The 20,421-nt window shown below is 36.9% G+C and overlaps 1 protein-coding gene across 2 annotated transcripts in view; it reads left to right on the forward strand.

The window, feature by feature from the left end:
- The window catches only part of SPPL2A (signal peptide peptidase like 2A), a 46,527-nt gene extending 26,961 nt beyond the window's left edge, over positions 1–19,566 (forward strand). Inside the window, exons 9-16 of one of the 2 annotated variants that reach the window (XM_024761878.1) lie at positions 260–341; positions 1,395–1,469; positions 5,274–5,330; positions 5,526–5,579; positions 6,015–6,117; positions 8,646–8,720; positions 10,511–10,671; positions 19,255–19,566. In XM_024761878.1, the coding sequence (XP_024617646.1) occupies positions 260–341; positions 1,395–1,469; positions 5,274–5,330; positions 5,526–5,579; positions 6,015–6,117; positions 8,646–8,720; positions 10,511–10,671; positions 19,255–19,326 (679 nt within the window). In that variant the 3' untranslated portion in view covers positions 19,327–19,566. The remainder of the gene's footprint in view (positions 1–259; positions 342–1,394; positions 1,470–5,273; positions 5,331–5,525; positions 5,580–6,014; positions 6,118–8,645; positions 8,721–10,510; positions 10,672–19,254) is intronic. The other variant, XM_024761879.1, reaches the window with a different exon arrangement.
- The last annotated feature ends 855 nt before the right edge of the window (positions 19,567–20,421 follow it).

Consider the following 20,421-nt stretch of genomic DNA (forward strand, 5'->3'; position numbering starts at 1 on the left):
ACTTACGCGATATACTTTCTTCTGAGGTAGTCTTTCAACTTTTTCTTAGTGTAGTAGTAGTATTCATTATTCTACTAGGACAGTAACTTACTAAATATGGAGAATATAAGAGGTTTTTCTGTTGTTATAATTGCTGCTTAATAATTGAATACTCATATCATAGCAATTGAACAGTATTACTTTAGTGATCTGTTTCTTTTGAAATGTTCCATTTAAAAATAACTGAGTAAAACAATAGAGTAATTTCTTTTGATTTTAGGTGGGCTTGGATTTTACAGGATATCTTAGGGATTGCTTTCTGTCTGAATTTAATTAAAACACTGAAGTTACCCAACTTCAAGGTAAAGTATACTACTTTGCTAGCTAAAATAATTTTTTTCTTTTTAAAACAACTTTATTAAGGTATAATTTACAGATAATTAAATCACCCATTTCAAGTGTACAGATTGTTGAAATTTTACAAATATGTAACTTTGTAACCACCATCGCAATCAATTAGAGAATATTTCTTATCTTTTCAAAAGCTCTATCATGCCCTTTAGCAGTCAATCCTAATCCTCAACCCCAAGCAACCACTAATTTGCTAGCTAAAATATTTTTAATCATTCATATAATATGCCAAATTCATATAATCTGTGCAAGACTAGATATCAGGGAAGAACATTTCTTTGATTCAGAGATATTTTTGTGTGTGGGCTCCTTAGTTGCAGAAGGTAGCTCCTTAGTTGCAGCTCATGGGCTCCTTAGTTGCGGCTTGCCTGCTCCTTGGTTGCGGCATGCAAACTATTAGTTGCAGCATGCATGTGGGATCTAGTTCCCTGACCAGGGGTTGAACCCAGGCCCCCTGCATTGGGAGCGCGGAGTCTTAACCACTGGACCACCAGGGAAGTCCTTCAGTCCTTCAGTCCTTCAATGCATATTGGACTGCAGAGGTTTAAAATAACGCTCCTGTTTTTCCTTGTATTATTTTAAATTACAAAAACCAGTCCTAATGACTTAGGGCTTCCCTGGTGGTGCCGTGGTTGGGAGTCCACCTGTTGATGCAGGGGACGCAGGTTTGTGCCCCAGTCTGGGAGGATCCCGCGTGCCGTGGAGCAGCTGGGCCCGTGGGCCTTGGCCGCTGAGCCTGCGCGTCCGGAGCCTGTGCTCTGCAACGGGAGAGGCCACAGCAGTGGGAGGCCCGCGTACCGCAAAAAAAAAAAAAAAAAAGAATGACTTAAAGCAGATAAAAGTTTGAATGTGATTTGTAGAGTAAAACTACAAATAGTAATAACATTAAATGCCTTTAAAAAGTGTTCAAACGTATGTTACATGTTTATTTGTATTTGTAAAATAATATCTCTTAATTTAGATATGGGAAGTTTGACCTTTAAATTTGTTTCTTTCTTCAACAGTCATGTGTGATACTTCTAAGCCTTCTCCTCCTCTATGATGTATTTTTTGTTTTCATAACACCATTCATCACAAAGGTATGATATTTTTGAAATCCATGAGAAACATGCTAAAAGATGAGAATCTTAAACATGCTCTTAGAGTATTGACTTTGCAGATGTTTACCACTGACTGAGTTTTAATTCTGTTAAGAGAATTATCATTGAAATTGGCCTTTTAGTAGAGGATATTTTTAAGCCTTTAAGCCATTCTGCTAAATAAAAAAATCTGTCCTGATTGATGTAAACATGAGAATATCTATAAATTTTCCTACCCATTTTAAAGTAACTTTTCTTATTATTGTAAAACTATAAATATGTGCTATAGAGAATATAGACAGCAAAAAGAATAAAAAAAGTGTCATTACTACTTTCATTTCTGTAACCCTAGTGTGAGACTAAGAAAGAGCACCACACTGAAAGTCTGAAGACCTCAAGTGTAGGTCTGTAACTTTATAACCCTGGGCTGCTAGTCACTTAGCCCTCAGTTTCCTAATCAGTTAGGTGAGGGAGTATTGCTAGCATTCCATCCTCTCTTTCCATCAGTAGGATTCTTTTGGTTGCCACTGCCAGAACCCAACCTAACCTTTCTATATGAGAGAGGTCCCGTCTACCCAGGACATGTGCAAAGGCCAGGTTGGGCCTGGCCTCAGGAGAAACTAGACTCAGGGGCACATGCTCTTCCTTTCTGCTTCTGTCCATATGTTCATTGTCTCAGACTGGCTTTTTCCATGAGTTTAGAATCATAGCACTCAAATATCTGTCGAATGTTGACTGATCAAAAATCTGGAATCACTTGTCACGTTTTAAATCTTAATAAATTCTGCTATGAATGAATTTGAAAGTAATTATTGTAACACAGATAATAGTCCCTTCACTTATAAGTTATATTTGTTCTCATATTTGTATTTTTACTTTTCTCATGTGTTTTGACCCTCATAAGTGATCAATAAATATCCTTGGAATAAATGAAAGTAAATTAAAAAAAAATAGGTCATCTATTCCCAGCTTTACCATTAACTCCTCAATAAAATCCTGGTGCTGTTCTTAGAATAAGGGAGAGGTGTTGGATGAGTGTGGTAGTCCTTCGTTGCCCAGTTTTTCTACCTTGTGCTTATTCCTGTCTCATGAACGTATTTTTAATTATTGCTTAATTCTTCCACTTTCCCCACTTTGAGTCTTGCTTTGTAACTTTATATCATTTCTTTATCCTTTGTCACTCTCATATATTTAGTGTTTGATATTATAATCACTGCTTTTTTCCCTAGTAGTTCTTTATTCTTTAGCCCCTACTATCTGTGAAATCTCTGCATTTCTGATATTTGCTATAATGGCATAAGACAAACATGTGCTCCATTGGGGAGCTAAAATTGCAACTAGGTAACAAATGTAGTTAACTGTCCCAAAACATTAGCACCTTTCCATGCTTTAATGATGAGCCATCTGGCTCACTGACTTCATTTGCAATAGTAACCTAAAAAAGCATAGCACTAGTATTATGGATTATAACAAAATTGTTAATTTACTAAAGCATATTTTAAAGTTCTCTCCAAAGCTGTTCTAGCTTGTGTCAATTTATTTGGTTAAAAAAAATATGTTTCTATAAGTCACTCCATCAGAGATCTCATAATGGAAGTAAAGCACTCTCTCTACAAAGGCATTTCCATAAGTCAGCACGTAGTTATACCATATGATACATATATTGCACAGTGGGCATAGCTATAAACTATAACTAAACTCTCTATTTATTTATTTTTGGCTGCATTGGGTCTTCATTGCTGTGCACGGGCTTTCTGTAGATGCGGCGAGTGGGGGCTACTGTTCATTGAGGTGCGCGTGCTTCTTGTTGCGGTATCTTCTCTTGTTGCAGAACACGGGCTCTAGAGTGTGCGGGCTTCAGTAGATGCGGCACATGGGCTCAGTAGTTGCAGCACGTGGGCTTAGTAGTTGTGGCGCGCGGGCTCTAGAGCGCAGGCTCAGTAGTTGTGGCACACAGGCTTAGTTGCTCCACGGCATGTGGGATCTTCCCAGACCAGGGCTCAAACCCGTGTCCCCTGCATTGGCAGCAGATTCTTAACCACTGCGTCACCAGAGAAGCCCCTAACTAAACTCTTTAAAAAATAATTTTTCTATTCTGTTTTAACACTAGTATCACTTTATAAATGCCAAACTTGTCTGCCAGCAAACTATGTCCATTCGCTACACATAAAAAGTTTTAGTATATTAAAGGTATATGGTAATAATAAAGATGTCTTTGAGTCTTCTTTCTTCTGTGCTGAGGGAATTTTTCATCTTCTTTTTTTCCTTCTTTGTTCCCAGTGACTAGGAATGTGATTTCTAGTAATCTGATCCACTGGAAAAGATTGAAGTGCTCTTTAGTGTTCACTGTTGTAGATTTACCTTAACACCTTCTTCTCAGTTTGGTTTGTTTGTTAGGCAACTCAAAATGAAAATTAGATACGTAATTTCTGATTTTTGTGGTTTTCACTGAAAATTTCAAGGATTAAATATTAGACATTCTAAACATGTTCTTGACCCTGGTATTAGTAGACTGTTAATGAGTTGGCAGGACAGGTAGCCATAGGAGTACTGGTAATAAGAGCCTGTCTTCATTTTTTTTTCATCCACCACCATACTAGGTATAGTATCTTGCAAATAGTAGTTACTCAGGTAGATATCTATGAATTTATAAGAGGATGTTAATAATGGTCTTCAGTTAAATGTTTTAAATAGCAATTCAAAAATGAACCGATGTGAACTCTATCTGGAAATTGAATCATATCATGGGAGTTTGTATTTAATATTAGTTTATTTTCATAAATTCCTGTGATTTAACCCTTCTGTAACCCGAAGCTTAACATGAGGAAAAGATTTCTGTAACTAAGGATTTTAGCCTTCTTTCTACTCAGCTCAGGTGTCAGTGAGTCTTAAAAATATTTTAAGTCTTCTTAAAAATACTCAAGTAATTTCTCCTATGCACCCCACCCACATGGCAAATAGGATAGCTAATCAATCAAATTTTCCTAAAATTCAGCATTTATTTATCTTCCGACTACCTATTTGGGGCATGTATTTATCATAATGTGAAGTGTAAGATGGGTGCTCAGGAAGTCTTAGCTACATCTAAATGTTTTCCCTCTCCCCAGTAGATTTGGCTGTCAGGAAATAACTTTTTAATAAACACAGCCCACATAAAAAGACCTTAGGCATACACAAAGAAAAACTTCGGCTAAGGTTAATATTTTGATTGGTGCATAAAAAGCAGGCAGGGCTGAAATTGGACAGGAGTCAGGATAGAGAAATGTTCTCAAGTTCTTTAGGGCTGGGTCTTTTCAAGTTTGGCTTCATTGTTACTGTGAGTAGTCGGAAGGTCAAATGTAAATAAAGTTACCAATATTTATTACAAATCTAAATATAAAAAATTTCAATATTTCTTGTGTCTCTGTTCATTGTTATTGCTAAGAATGACTAAGGACACATAGTATATGACAAATGTAATTAAAAGCACTTAAAATTTATAGCCCATTAGAAACGCTAGATATTAGTTGTCAGCATAAATCAGTGCTCAAACTCAATTGGATAATCTTTGTGTGGTTTATCTGTAAGTTTCTGATAATTGTTGAGCGCTGATAAAGTGGAACAGCATGCTAGATGAAATTTGTCTTAGATGACTCCAAGTTTTGCTATCTACAGAGACCGTTTTAGGAAAAAATCAGTCTACAACCCATTTTTCATTAGCTTACAGTAGGCCATGAGCCATGGGGTCAAATCTGTCTTGAACACTGGCAGATTGTTCCCTTTAAGTGATTGAACAATTTCTTTCACCTTTCTTCTCAATTTTAGAATGGTGAGAGCATCATGATTGAACTTGCAGCTGGACCTTTTGGAAATAATGAAAAGGTAGGGATGGCAATTAAATACAAATGGCTGCCAGTGTATGTGTGTGTGTCCAGTTAATAATTTTGCCTTCTTGTATAATTCATTGGTCACGTAGTGCATGTTAAGGTATTGTAAAACTTTATTTCTCACAAAATATAGCCCTTTTATTAGTTATTCTAAATTATTAAATACCTATTGACTTGGGTTTCATCCTAGAATGATGGAAACTTGGTGGAAGCCACTGCTCAACCCTCAGCTCCCCATGAGAAAGTAAGGATTGTATTTCAGATACGTTCATTGGACTTTAAATCATACCCTCTGAGACAAGACTCTTCTTTGGGGAAAAAAAATCCAGATTGCCAAAAAAAAAAAAAAAAAAAGTTTCAAGGCCTGAGTCCTATTTTTGGTAAAAAGGAAAGAGAAAAAGGTTAGATATGCGGATACTGGATTAATACTGTTAACCCTACATGTGTGTTGGGTTTTGTTTTTCCAAAACTACGTATCTATTTCTTTCAAGCTTTCTATAAATTCAGAGTATATATATGCCTAATTTATGTTCTCTGATTCTAAGCTTTCCTAAAATGTTAATTCTCAAATGTTAAAACAATTATTCTAATATCATTCCTTCCATTTCTAAAGATATGGGTAAAGATTCCTAAGAGGTTTATTGGTGGCCTCTTTTTTTTTTTTTTTTTGTAATTACAGTTACCAGTAGTCATCAGAGTACCAAAGCTGGCCTATTTCTCAGTAATGAGTGTGTGCCTCATGCCAGTTTCAATATTGGGTTTTGGAGACATTATTGTACCAGGTAAGCGGTTGTTTGTAACAATTTGAGTGGAAATATACTGATGGTTTAACATTGTCATATGTATAGTATCAAATGTCAAATGTTAAAAGTTACCTACTCTGTATTAAGTATTTCTGGCTATAGCTAGAGCTGGGATCAGCCACAGAGACAGAGGTGGAGAAAAAGTGTTTTGGGGGGTAGAAGATAAAGCCCAAATAGTAACAACCAAAGTATATTTTCCATGGCTCAAAAAGTGTCTTAGAAGAAGTAACTAGTATCAGTTTGACCTTCTTTCCCAAGAAAGTATATAACAAATCCCCTTTTAAAAGTTGAATTTAATATTACCAAATGTATCATAATAAAATAATAGTTATATTCTAGGAAAAGTGGTTTAGGAATACTAAACAAGGTCATGACCAAGAGGAAAACATAGTAGAACAACAATAGCTTGTAGGGCACTATAATGCAAAAAAAATACAGCATGTGGTGGAAATTGATCACCTTCTCCTAGCATGTCTTCTCTGACAGTTATTGCAGTTCTGCATTATTTTCCTCACTGGGCTACCTGTAGAATAAAGTTAATCCCAGCCCAGGAATAATATAGTGTAGAAATAATTAATAATGTTTCTCAATCAGCTGAGAGTTTTTCCTTCCTCACTTTTCTTATAGTCTCCTTATGTACTAACTGCTTGTGGCTGGGTAGAGAGTACTGGCTCTTCTGAACAAGCCCTTTCATTGACATAGAAAAGCTGGATAGAGAAATAAGCAAAAACTGTTGCCGTGTGAGCTGGATCGCAAAGACCAGTGTAGCAGCTCTCTTAGCTCAGTGAGTCTCCATTCACATAATTGATTAAGTAGGGAAAGCATTCTGCTGAGTAAACTTAAGGTTTCTTGAATATCTTTAAACTTATCCCCAACTTTACCAGTCCCACACCATGTGCTATAAAAAGCACATAGCATAGAATTGGTGAAAATAGTGTGATCGTATGTAAATACTGCATTCTTGAAGTAAATGACAAAGGTCACTAACAAATATTTCCCCAAAAAGCAGAGTGTTTTATAATATGTGACTTAATTCTAAAAGCTAAATTCTAATTTGGGGGGGATGGATATCACTGTTTTTAATGTATGGAAATGTTGATTAAACAGCAAATATAGTAAAAAATAACAAGGAACTACCAAGAATCGTATTTGATTAATTATGTAAGGACCAAAACTAATTAACTGAAACAACTAATAAAGATAGTAAAATTATTTTCGGATATTTTTAAGCAGTTGAATGTCATTCTTACTGTTTCATAATAGTGTTTAGCAAATAAATACAGTCTGAGATTTCTTCTTTGGAGAGGTTCAACACATTTCTTAAATAGGTAATAATTTTTTTTTTCCTGTACACTTGCATGCTTACAAATTAAAGCTTATATTTCATTGCCATTTGAACTCTCTGTATTAAAATTCCAAATTATTTTATTCTCCTTGGAAAAGATATTTCTTTGATCACAATTTGAAATTGTCTTCCTTGATGCTCTTTCAATACATTTTTTTTGATGATACATTTAAAAATTTTTGTCAACACACTAGAGACCAAATAGACTAGAGACATATACAGAATATTCCATCCAGCAACAGCAGAATACACATATTTCCGAAGCACACAGGGAACGTTTTCTAGGATAGATCATATGTTAGGCCACAGAACAAATCTTAGCAAATTTAAGAAGATTGAAATCATACCAAGTATATTTTCTGACCACAGTGGAATGAAACTAGAAATCAGTAACAGGAGGATAACTGGAAAATTCACAAACACATGGATATTAACATGCACTCCTGAACAACCAGTGGATCAAAGAAAATATTAAAAGAGAAGTAAAAATGTGTTGTGAGACAAATGAAAAGAGAAGCACAGCTTTTCAAAACTTATGGGATGCAGCAAAAGCAGTTCTAAGAAGTTTACACTGATAAGCATATACATCAAGAAAATAGAAAGATCTCAAATAAACAACCTTTCTTTACACCTACAAGAACTAGAAAAAGAAGAACAAACTAAGCCCAAAGTTAGCAGAATGAAAGAAATAATAAAGATTAGGGCAAAAATAAATAGAGAACAGGAAAATAATAGGAAAGATGAACAAAACCAAGAGTTGAATCTTTAAAAAGATAAACAACATTGACAAAACTCTAGCTAGACTAACCAAGAAAAAAAGAGAGAGGGTCCAAATCAGTAAAGTTATAAATGAAAGAGGAGACATTACAAGTGATACCACAGAAATATTAGAAAAATTTCTCCATGAGATGGAATATTAAGCAGCTAATAAAAATCATATCTTTAAAGACTGTTTGATGGCTTAGGAAAATGTTTAATATATGGCATTAAGTTTAAAAAAAATCAGCATGTAAAATTTTGTCCAGAATTTGAGGTAGTTTAATGTTCTAATGATGCAAAAATGAAGGTTAGATACAATACAACATGTTCTGTTGCCATAGTTAACAGTTGAATTTGTATTGCTGTTGTTGTTTTAAGAAAATAATGTAGAGTGTTTTTTTAGGCCTGTTGATTGCATACTGTAGAAGATTTGATGTTCAGGCTGGTTCTTCTATATACTATGTTTCCTCCACAGTTGGTAAGTTTTTGTTTTTTCTTTTTATTATACTGAATTGTACTGTCTGTAGGAAAAGGTCTAAAAATAAGGAGCCCTGGATTCTAGTTCTTCACCATGAATGAATCAGACATATTTTTTCCATCAAAAAGATAATTATACTTTACTACCTATATCACAAGGTTTTGGAGGTTTAAAAAGGAAATTATATGTGAAAGAAAAACTTTAGGTTCTACACATAAAATTCTTATTAAAGCACATGGCACATAAGTAGTCAATAAATTCTACAATACTAGATTTTTAAAAAATACAGTATAGGGACTTCCCTGGTGGTCCCTATACTGTTAAAGAATCCACCTTCCAATGCAGGGGACATGGGCTCGATCCCTGGTCAGGGAACTAAGATCCCACATGCTGTGGGGCAACTAAGCCCACATGCCACAACAACATGCCACAACTACTGAGCTCACTCACCTCAGAGAGCCTGCTTACAGCAAACTACAGAGCCCACACGCCACAACTACAGAGCCCATGCACCCTGGAGCATGTGTGCCACAACTAGAGAGAGAGAACCCGTACACCACAGCTAGAGAGAAGCCCGTGTGCTGCAATGAAAGATCCTGTGTGCCTCAATGAAGATCCCACGTGCCGCAACTGAGATCTGATGCAGCCAAAAATAAATTAAATAAATAAATAATAAATCTTTAAAAATACGGTACAATAATTATGTATTAATATAAATAACTTTATGGCACAATAACATTTCACCTGGGACAGCAGCGGTAGTTGTCACTCATCCTTTTATTTCTATTATCGAAAACAGACAGGAACAGGCTGTAAGCCAAAAAATAATTTTCTGCTTCTGAACATATCAAATAGATATCTCAAAGTCTGTACACCAAAGTTCTTTATTCTTAGGTAAATGGCCTGCACCAGAGCCATTTAGATACTGTTCTAGCAAGGTTTTCAATTCCACAGTGGAATTAAATCTAGTAAATTAAAAGTGTACATTAGTGGTAGAAAAGGGTGTTGCTAGAAATAGTTACCCTGACAGTAAGAAAGAACAGCTAAGTAAGTGAAAGGATGAAAAAGGGGAAATTATAAAGAAATAAGAAAAGCAGTCTGAGGCCATTAAGTATAGTACTCCCAAAAGGTATTAACATATTAGAGTCCAGCACCAATCAGTGTGATAGAATAAAAGAACTCAATGAAAAGACAGATAATAGGACTGTCAACTCTGCTGTGTAACTTTGGGCAACTCACTTAACCTCACTGGTCCTCCATTGTCTCATCTATAAAGCAAGAAGGTGAACTGCATTGTCCATAAAGGCCCTTCTAGCTCCAATATTCTGAGATCCTGTGTTCATAATGAGACCCTCAATCATTAATAAAAGATCAAATGACATTTGGTATGCACTTGTTGAAGAAGACCAGGAAGTATATAATCAATATTAGGAAGATTTTTAAAAGCAAACTTTAGTACCTAGAGGCACAGATTTTAGTTACCTAAAATGTGGAACAACTCAACATCCTTAATAGTGGCAGATAATTGAGGCTTCCTTGAATTATTATCTTTATCAATGATTAACGATTAGGGTAATTATAATGAAAACACTAACCAGTTTCCAAATTTTTCAGAAGCTCTGTAGAATGTCTCTCCTAACTACTATCTAGGAAAATAATGAAATTATGAAAAGAAGTCATAGGGCAAAAACGTCCTTAGAAGTATTCGAAAACCAGTACTTTAGTGACAGAGTTAAAATCCACCTTTGGTAGCATATAGAAATTGCTGATACTTGATATTCTTCTTGCAGCCTATGCCGTCGGTATGATACTTACATTTGTTGTTCTGGTGCTGATGAAAAAGGGGCAACCTGCTCTCCTCTATTTAGTACCTTGCACACTTATTACTGCCTCAGTTGTTGCTTGGAGACGTAAGGAAATGAAAAAGTTCTGGAAAGGTAGCGGCTATCAGGTATGTGCTTATATCTTGGTTACCAAGTTATCTTATGACACTGCCTAACTTTGGATGGGAACTGCTTGTATATATCAAAGCTCTTACATGCCAAAAAGTTGCCTTGAATTTGTCAGGATGTCCTAAGTTTTTTCCACTACTTCCCCCTTACTATTCACCTGCTGCATCATCAGTTCTCATCCCCACTGCAATCTGATGCCAAAATTCTGGTGACTCAAGATAAAACTACCAAGAAGTATGGGAGGGCATCAGGGAAAATCAAAACGGCATCTCAACATGAGTTTTCAAAATCCACACAAAAGTCGCCTTCATGAAAGATAAAACCCTTGTTTAAGTAATAAATTTTGATACTGACATTAGCTACTTATAGTAAGAGTCCTGAGATTTTGCAGATAAAAAGTACTCTCTCCAGCATCTAAATGGGCCTAACGAAATGAAAGAGGGCACTCATTTCAGATTTTTTTTTTTTTTTTTTTTTTTTTGGTACGCGGGCCTCTCACTGCTGCGGCCTCTCCCATTGCAGAGCACAGGCTCCAGACACACAGGCCCAGCGGCCATGGCCCACGGGCCCAGCCGCTCTACGGCATGTGGGATCCTCCCGAACCCATGTCCCCTGCATCGGCAGGCGGACCCCCAACCACTGCGCCACCAGGGAAGCCCCTCAGATTTAAATTGATCAAGATTAATCTTTCTGTAAAATTCCTAGAACAGAGAATATCAGATACCAGAATCTATCATGTTTGAGTTATTTCTTCGTTGAAGTTAAACCCCTTTCTTCTTTTCCTAAATGTTCTTGGTATTCCTGTAAAGTTTGTTTGTTTGCTTCAAAATTAAAGAGGGTTGGGAAACCCTTGCCTGTTGAGGTCATGGTCATGGCATTGATCCCTTCATGAGGCAGTTAGCTCTTCTTTGCCCTATTACAACAAACTACCCTCTGTCATCCACCCTTATGCATGCATGTCAGTGATCACATGAACAAAAATAGAGATACTTTGGGTAGATGGCTGCAATTCTGTTAGTAGATAAACAGTTCAAAGTTCATATCCACCTTGTGGTTGGTTGTAGTGTCTTTTTTTTTGTTTTTTTTTGCGGTACTCAGGCCTCTCACTGTTGTGGCCTCTCCCGTTGCGGAGCACAGGCTCCAGATGCGCAGGCTCAGCGGCCATGGCTCACGGGCCCAGCCACTCCACGGCATGTGGGATCTTCCCGGACCGGGGCACAAACCCGTGTCCCCTGCATCGGCAGGCGGAATCTCAACCACTGCGCCACCAGGGAAGCCCTGTAGTGTCATCTTTATTTAACAAGAGGTGATTAGCACATTAAGTTAGACTACTATAATTGAAAAAAGCACCAGCTTAGAATTCTTTGGGTTAAGTCTTATAATTTCTTTGAGATTAGGATAAATACCTGCCTTTCCTACCTCACAATGCCATTGTCTCAACTTGTATTTATACACATAGAATTAGTTTATGGCCACAAGGTCCTTGACTAAACTAGTAAGACAGCTTGTAACTTCCATAAAGAGGACACCCACATGGAATGTTTTATAGATTTTGAAAAGTAAAAGTATGTCCTACAACACATACTCTAATACTTGTTTTGTTTTGTTTTTAATATTTATTTATTTATTTGGTTGGTTGCTCCAGGTCTTAGTTGTGGCAGGCAGGTTCCTTAGTTGCAGCAGGTGGGCTCCTTAGTTGTGACTCATGGGCTCCTTAGTTGTGGCATGCAAACTCTTAGTTGTGGCATGCATGTGGGATCTAGTTACCTGACCAGGGATCGAACCTGTGCCCTCTGCATTGGGAGCACGGAGTCTTAACCACTGTGCCACCAGGGAAGTCCCTAATACTAGTTTTTGAAAGTCACATCCCAAGAAGTGCTCTTTGTCATCATGTTTTAAAAATAGTTTTCTGTTTCTTCACTTAGCAAATGTTTATTGAGCAGTCCTATTGAGCCAGGTACTGTTGTATGTGCTGTTGATAAAAGATGAACAAGTTAGAAGCAGGCCTACTCTCATGGCCTCTTGAAAGTTAGAGTCTAGTGGAGGATACAAATAGAGTCACTAACAATAAAGTGTGATGAATGTTAATTATGGCAGGTGCCATGAAAACTAGAAGTGGGACACCCAGTGCTTATGGTTTTGAGACAGTCAAAGGTGATTTGAGGAAGGGAAGCTTCTTAAAGAATGTTAAGTTTATGGGACTTCCCTGTTGGTGCAGTGGTTAAGAATCCGCCTGCCAATGCAGGGGACAAGGGTTCAAGCCCTGGTTCGGGAAGATGCCACATGCCACAGAGCAACTAAGCCTGTGCGCCACGACCACTGAGCCTGCGCTCTAGAGCCCGCGAGCCACAACTGCTGAGTCCACGTGCTGCAACTACTGAATCCCGCATGCCTGTGCTCTGCAACAAGAGAAGCCACCACAATAAGAAGCCTGCTCACTGCCACGAAGAGTAGCCCCCGCTGGCCACAACTAGAGAAAGCCCGTGCACAGCAACAAAGACCCAACACAGCCAAAAAGAAAAAAAAAGAATGTTAAGTTTATGTTGAGACTTTAAGACTGAGCCATGTTTTCCATATTGAGAGAACCATAACTTCAAAGGCTTGGAGGGGGCTTCCCTGGTGGCACAGTGGTTGAGAGTCTGCCTGCCAGTGGAGGGGACACGGGTTTGTGCCCCGGTCCGGGAAGATCCCACATGCCTCGGAGTGGAATTGACAGATTTAGGAACGAAATGAAGTTTAGGATGGCTATCCTATTGAGTAAGAATAGGGGAGCAGTAGGAGATGAAAACTGGAGAAGGAAGCAAGGGAAAGAGTCTGTAGGGTCTTGTAAGCCACGTTCAAGGGCTTGGACTCTATCCTAAGAATATTGGAGACCATTTTAAGAGTTTTAAGAAATCTAGAAAATGGATTGGAGGAGGGAGCAAAACTTGAGGCAGCTATTACAATTAGAAGCAGTGGTAGCCAGAGTTAGAAAGGTAGTGAGATTGAGAGAAGAGAACAAGGTCAAGAGAAATTTAGAGGCATAATTAATGTGATCTGGTGTTAGATTCAGTGTAGGGAGAGGAAGTGGAGTCCAAGATTTTTGACTTGGGTAGCTGAGTGGGTGGATGGTGACACCACTCACTGAGATTAAGAAGGGCAACAGATTTGAGAGATAAGATGATGAATTCAATGTTGGACATTTCAGAATACCTATGGGACTACCAGGCAAAGAGAAGTAAGCAGTTGAATAAACATCTCTTGATATGCAGGAGACAGGCCTAGCTAGAGACAGAAATTTGGGAGTGTCACTAGCATACTCCGTGAGTGAGAATGTAGAGGGAGAAGAAAAGGCTCAGGACAGAACTGTGGCCAAGAGGTTTCTCCTTTTAGGGGCACTTATCTTATTAACTGATTATGAGGCAAATCAGGACAAAGAGGGTGAGCAACATGGGGAAACTTTGTTTAGGGTTAAAGTTTAAATTTGGGACAGTTAATGAGAGCACATGGTACTATCTTACAGAATTAAGTATGTTTGTTGTTATTTTCATCACCAGCATTTTATTTTTACTTGTAAAATTTTCCTTCCCCTTTAATGCAGCTTTAAGGGTCGGGTGGTTTATTATAGCACCTTTCTCTCTCCATGCTTTTCATTGAGGAGAATGGGGATGGTAGGTAAGAATGGACTTCAACCAAGGGATGCATTTATATTCCCTATGAATAAGTGCTCTGCCCTGGACCATTCAAGTTTCATTCTTAAAAATTGTGACCTTGAAAGAAATGACGATTCTGATTCACAACAGCTACATATAAAGTTAAAGATCATTGCAGCTGGACACAAAGCCATAGTAAATAGTTACAGAAGGATGGTCTCCAGGGCCTTCACTCTAAGACAGAGACAGTAAATAAGACAGTTGATTGTAGGAAAATCCATCTTAAAGTGTCAAAAAATAAGACAATTTTGGTAATACACTTCTCACTTTTGTAGTGTGGTATCATAATTTTATTACATAAGGCATTCAGAATATAAAATACCACATAGTAATAAAAAGCATGGAGTCTGGTGCCGGACTGCCTAAGTTTGAATTCTGATTTTGTTAATTATTAGACATGTGACCTTAGGCAAGTTACTTAGCTTCTCGGTGCCTCAGTTTCCTCCAATGTAAGATGGGATAATAATCAACCTGCTTCAGAATGTTGCTGTAGTAGATGCAAATTGCTTAGTACAGTACCTGGCACGTTGTTAGCACTATAAATGTATTTGCTATTATTATTTGTAGGAATTGAGTTTTCTTGTTTTGGTTTATTTGTTGGTTTGGTGGTTATTTTTCAATTCATTAACTGATTTCTACTTTCCTGGTTTGGATATTAAAACTTTGGGTCTTTGTTAAATCTGCTTCCTTTTAACTTATTTGTAAAAGGCCATCAGAAGCCTCAGAGAAAAGATTTTGTTAAACATGGTCATTTTCCCACAGAAAATATTAAGCATGGACATTTCCTGAAATTTTAGGCAAGCTAGTTGCAGAATATTATAAACTGCTGCCAGGAGAGAGTCTATTTTTCAAAAAAACTAGCCTTTTTAAAAGTTATAGAATGTAATGCCTTCTGTTAGTGTGAAAAAGAAAATCTCTCATTCCTTTTGTCCAACCTTTAAAGTCCAACTTAATTTAGCTCAGATGTTGTCATTTGTGGAAGACAGTATATTATAGCTTTGGCATCAGTTCTGGCAAATTATTTAATCTCTGAAGACTCCTGGTTCATAAAATGAGGTTGGACTTACAGGGAGGTAGGAGAATCTAATCTATAGAGGTAGGTTAGCCCAAAGCTTAGTGAGGCAAGTGGATGTTGAAATCAGATAAGGCTAGCAGAGGCTTTGGAAGTAGAACAGGGAGCCTCAACAAGCCTGGGAAAATAAAGGGAGACTGCGTATGGACTTAGTGTAGGAGAGGCCTGAGAATCAGCCCTGGAGACAACCCTCAGGCCATTACTGGTTCATCTCTTTGGCTAACAGTATAATAATCCTTTCCCTCTTCTCCCCCTACCTCCAGTATCTCTTTCCAGAATATCCCTTATATAACTCCCAACTCAAGATCTGCCTTCTCCAAGCAGATATCCAAGAGTTCTCCAATTGAAATCAGGTTCACCTTTCCCCATATTTTCTTTAGACTTTGACTTTAAATACTTACTGACACCTGCCTTGTAGTGTAGATATTTGTGTGTGCTTCCCTCACTTAAGTTATTAGCTCCTAGGTGTTAGGAACCCACAGTGCTGATAACAGTGTTTTATATACTGTAAATTCTCAGTCTATGTTATTGAAATTCTTCATGCAAAGCAATTATAATGTTCAGTCCTTAAGGCACTGACCTTTAATCACTTTTGTGTGTGTGTGTAAGCTTCTGGGTTGTGTTTTAGCAGCCTTCATAAAATTACCAAAAATGTTAATAAGGTATTGTAAAAGTGTGGCACTTTTGAAACATTAAACTAGACATATCTCTACAGTCTTTATATATAACCATTTTTTGCAAGTGCCAAAAGTTTTTGCTACTGTTTTGAAAAAAAATCAAATGTAAAGCAAATAATATAAATTAAAATCAGAATCTAACAGCACATTTGCTTATGCTGTTATCATTTGATTCATTCTAATGCCTGATATTAGCATTGAGTGTAAGAGTAGTAGAAAGCAGGACTTTTCCACTGGAGATTTTTAAAAGTCATGGGTAGCCCTGATAGCCTTTTTATACTGTTTTCAAAGGACAAATTATACCTTGTTTTTTGCTGAAACTTAGAGACTTCATAGAGATATTTTAGTGTTTTACTTGGAGTCATTCAGCCCTTCCACGAATTTCTCTAATCAAAAAAGTAAAGTTTCCTATAGGATTTCATTAAATGATACTAGTTTGGAAATCTTAATTGTATATTCTTTTTTATAGCTCAAAGCTACTTACACTATATTTTTTATGAACTATTTTTCTGGAGTGCTTTAAGAGCTACAATATTCAGTTTCCCTTATTTTATAATGAGTGTAGAGAAAGTTAAGGTGTTTTTTCTCTAAGGAGAAAAATTAAGCGGTGACATAATTACTTTGGCATATAGAACAATTAATAGAAATCATCCTTTGGGGAGAATTTTTTTTGTTTCTAATCCTAAATCAGTGGAGTTAGATTTATGCAGCAACCTCCAATGGGCTGTTTTACTCTGGGTGGGAAGTAAGTTTTCAGTTTGTTAATATCCAGTAAACAGTGGGTTTGTCTCTGTTAAATGTCACTAGTGCTTCTAATTATTTTTAGAAGTCACAAGCTGTAACTGACAAGTCAGAATACAGAAATACTTAGAACAACTCTGCTGTAGTATCAACAACTCTCCAGTTCCTGCACTTTAATGAGCATTTTATTAGGCTGTTTCTGGAAATTGGTTCAGAGCTATCAGTAAATGCCAGGTTAGTCGACCCAGTTTCAGAGAACATCTTTTCTAAATTAAGCTTGCCTATTTACAAATATTAAGAAAAAAATTTACATGAATTTTCTGGTTAATTTTATTATCTATGTTAATTTTTGTTGTGTTTTTAAAATCCTATTTCAAGTTTGCTCTTTATTTTTCTGTGTTGTTTTTCTTTGGAAAGTCAGTAAAGAAAAGTAAATACAGAGTAGAGATGTCACTTCTCAATAAGTTGATTTTGCAAGTCTTTTTCTTTTTAACTAATATATTTCTATATTTAGAGATTAGATTACAGTGCCAACGAGGTACCAGAGGATTAGGAAAGAAGAGGCACATTATAACTTAGAGTTATGTAGGCTATTATTTCATTAGCTTACAGTTACCAGGATCAGCAGGTCTTGGGGAAGAAAGAGGGTTTTTCCCCAACATCCATTCTGCAGTTCTCTGTCCCCACAGCTCCAGCCTCTTACACTGGAGTGTCTATAGAAAAAGAGGGAGGCTAAATATATCTTATGTGCTGCTTCTTTCCCTCTCTCATTTAAATTGTGACTAAAATCAGCTCTTCAACAACTTCGTCTTTTTGTTACCTATCTTGATTTGGCTTTTATGTGCCCCCCCCAACACCTACTGCAGAAGCACTATGAATATGCAACTACATTAATCTAGGGGATATCTTTGGCAAATAGAGGACCTCAAAACTGATTGTTTAGGGGCTTGAAATGACTCACAGAGTATCAGCAGGTTGGGTTTTATAAGCTGTCTCTGTCACTTGAGACAGTTGTCAGCTGAAAGCCTCAGCTCATGTTTGTATTCTTCTTTGTCTGGCATGTCCAGAGACCCCATTTGAAAATTATTGCTCTCTCTGCTTCCTCTTCCAAAAAACACTAAAGCTTTTAGAATCAGTTTATAAAAATGGGAACATTTATCTTGCTTGTCTTCTACTTCTTAGTAAAGGAGAAGGGAAAAACTACATCACAATACTTAAATTTAATCACCAATCTAAAAATCTTTGCCAATCTTCAGAAAGACATTAAGTACTTTTTCTTTTCCTATTTTTTTTTATAGGTCACACTTTATTTTTTTAAATTAATTAATTTTTGGCTGCATTGGGTCGTTGCTGCACGTGGGCTTTCTCTAGTTGCGGCGAGCAGGGGCTACTCTTCATTGTGGTGTGCGGGCTTCTCATTGCAGTGGCTTCTCTTTGTTGCGGAGCACGGTCTCTTGGTGCACAGGCTTCAGTAGTTGCAGCTCGTGGGCTCAGTAGTTGTGGCTCATGGGCTCTAGAGTGCAGGCTCAGTAGTTGTGGTGCACGGGCTTAGTTGCTCCGTGGCACGTGGGATCTTCCTGGACCAGGGCTCGAACCTGTGTCCCCTGCATTGGCAGGTGGATTCTTAACCACTGCATCACCAGGGAAGTCCCTTTTTTCCTATTTTTAATTAGTTTTATCTGAAGAACAGGGTAAAGACACTGAAAACATTTAAGTGTTTCTTCCTTCATTCCCAAACATGTAAAGATTTTTATGAGAGTATGGGAGGAACTGAAGTGATCATTTGAGAGAAGTTCAACTGGTAATTCCCCTAAAATAGTCTATGGCAAGTATATTCTTGTTTTTGTTTTCAGATATCATTTGACTTTAATTTCTTTGCCCTTAGTAGAAATTTTTGTCATACAGTCTTTTTAATATTTCATGCATCATTTTTAAATGATCCTAAGGTCAATTCAAGGTGTCAACCAGGTTATACTGTCCCTGAACCAGCTAGTATTCTCACAGTGATTTGTGGTGCCATTTTTAGTTTTTCCACTTGTAGGAGTGGACACTGCTTGGAATAGTGTCCTGGAATAAGCATCAGGAATATCTTGTGATGGATATTCCCACTGCCATGCAGGGCAGTATTCATATTGGGAGATGGAAATAGTGGAAGATCCAGAGAAAGCACTTATCAGATTGGCCCTAGTGTAATGATTAAGCTTCCTGAAAGAGTAATGACTCTGAGCATGTCCTTCCTTAGGAGTGTGGATGTTGAAACAGTACATTGCTCCAAAAAGAGTGCTCAGTTCCATGGAGCACTCTGTGTCTCTTAAAAACTGGGACTCCTTTTGCCAAATTAGTGAATGCTGGGGGCAAGTTGAAAATTTGCATTTCCTAACATCTTTTATTTATGCCTAGATGATGGACCATCTGGACTATGGAACAAATGAAGAAAACCCTGTGACTGCTGGTGAACAGATTGTCCAATAATAATATTATGTGGACTTGCAATAATGTGTCAATTGACTTTCTACAAATAGAGTTGGCCATTTTAAATTGGCTTTTGAATTGACAATCTGAAAGAAACTTCAGTGCTGTGCTTGCAAATATGTATTTTTAAGAGCTGGTACTGACGACTACATGATAAGTAATTAAAATACATTTGCTTTTAACTACATTAAAGTTGTGCCTTCACATTAAATAAAAGCATATGGTCTGTGTAATTTTTAAGATGTAATATATACAGTATATTTTTCTAAAAAAAAAGTCTTCACCTGTACTTTTCTTACTGAAATCTCTTTCTTTCAACTCTAATGATAGTTAAAAGTATTTGTCAAAGTGAATTTCTGAGCAGATTTTACTGTAAAGAATTTTGCAAATTTTATGCTCTATAGAAACAGCTGTTTAAGACCATGTAAGAAGGCAGTTCAGCAATGGAATTTTAGACCTTTTATCACTGCAGAGGTTAGAAATATATAATTTGGGAATATATATAAATGTGTATTTTTGTAGCATAAGTTTAAAAAAAATCCCAATCCTTTTTTAAACTTGAGAACCTAAATTACTTCAGACTACGTATGTATTATATTAGAATATTTTTCCAGATATAGAGAAACATAATATATAGAACTAGTCATTAAAAGGAAACAAAAATTGAAATCCACAGTTTTCAGTTCTGCTGTTTCCTTGAAGATGTAGCTTAAATTTCTAATTCCCTACTCCTTTCTCCATAGGAAACCACTGTTAACTTTTTAAAATTTGGATGGAGAGTGGTTTACTAATATACAAAGTGTGCTTCAGAGAAAAGAATTGGAGACAGAAGACAGGAGATTGGGTGTTAGTCTCAATTTAATTACAAGAGTTTGAGTAAATTTTATTAGCTCAATAGAACTGTATCTCAGCTTTCCCATCTGCAAAATGAGTATGTTAGACCAACTAATCACTTTGGTATCTTCCAACTTGAAAAAATCTTTCTCATTCTTTGCTAAACCTCAGATGTGGACTTGAACATTATCCTGGGAGTCATAGGTCACATTATCTTTCCATTTTCTTTTATTTTCTCTAAGAAATTCCCAAATGAAAAGT

This window comes from Neophocaena asiaeorientalis, unplaced genomic scaffold (genome assembly GCF_003031525.2).
Source record: "Neophocaena asiaeorientalis asiaeorientalis breed wild unplaced genomic scaffold, Neophocaena_asiaeorientalis_V1.1 scaffold111, whole genome shotgun sequence".
NCBI lineage: Eukaryota > Metazoa > Chordata > Mammalia > Artiodactyla > Phocoenidae > Neophocaena > Neophocaena asiaeorientalis.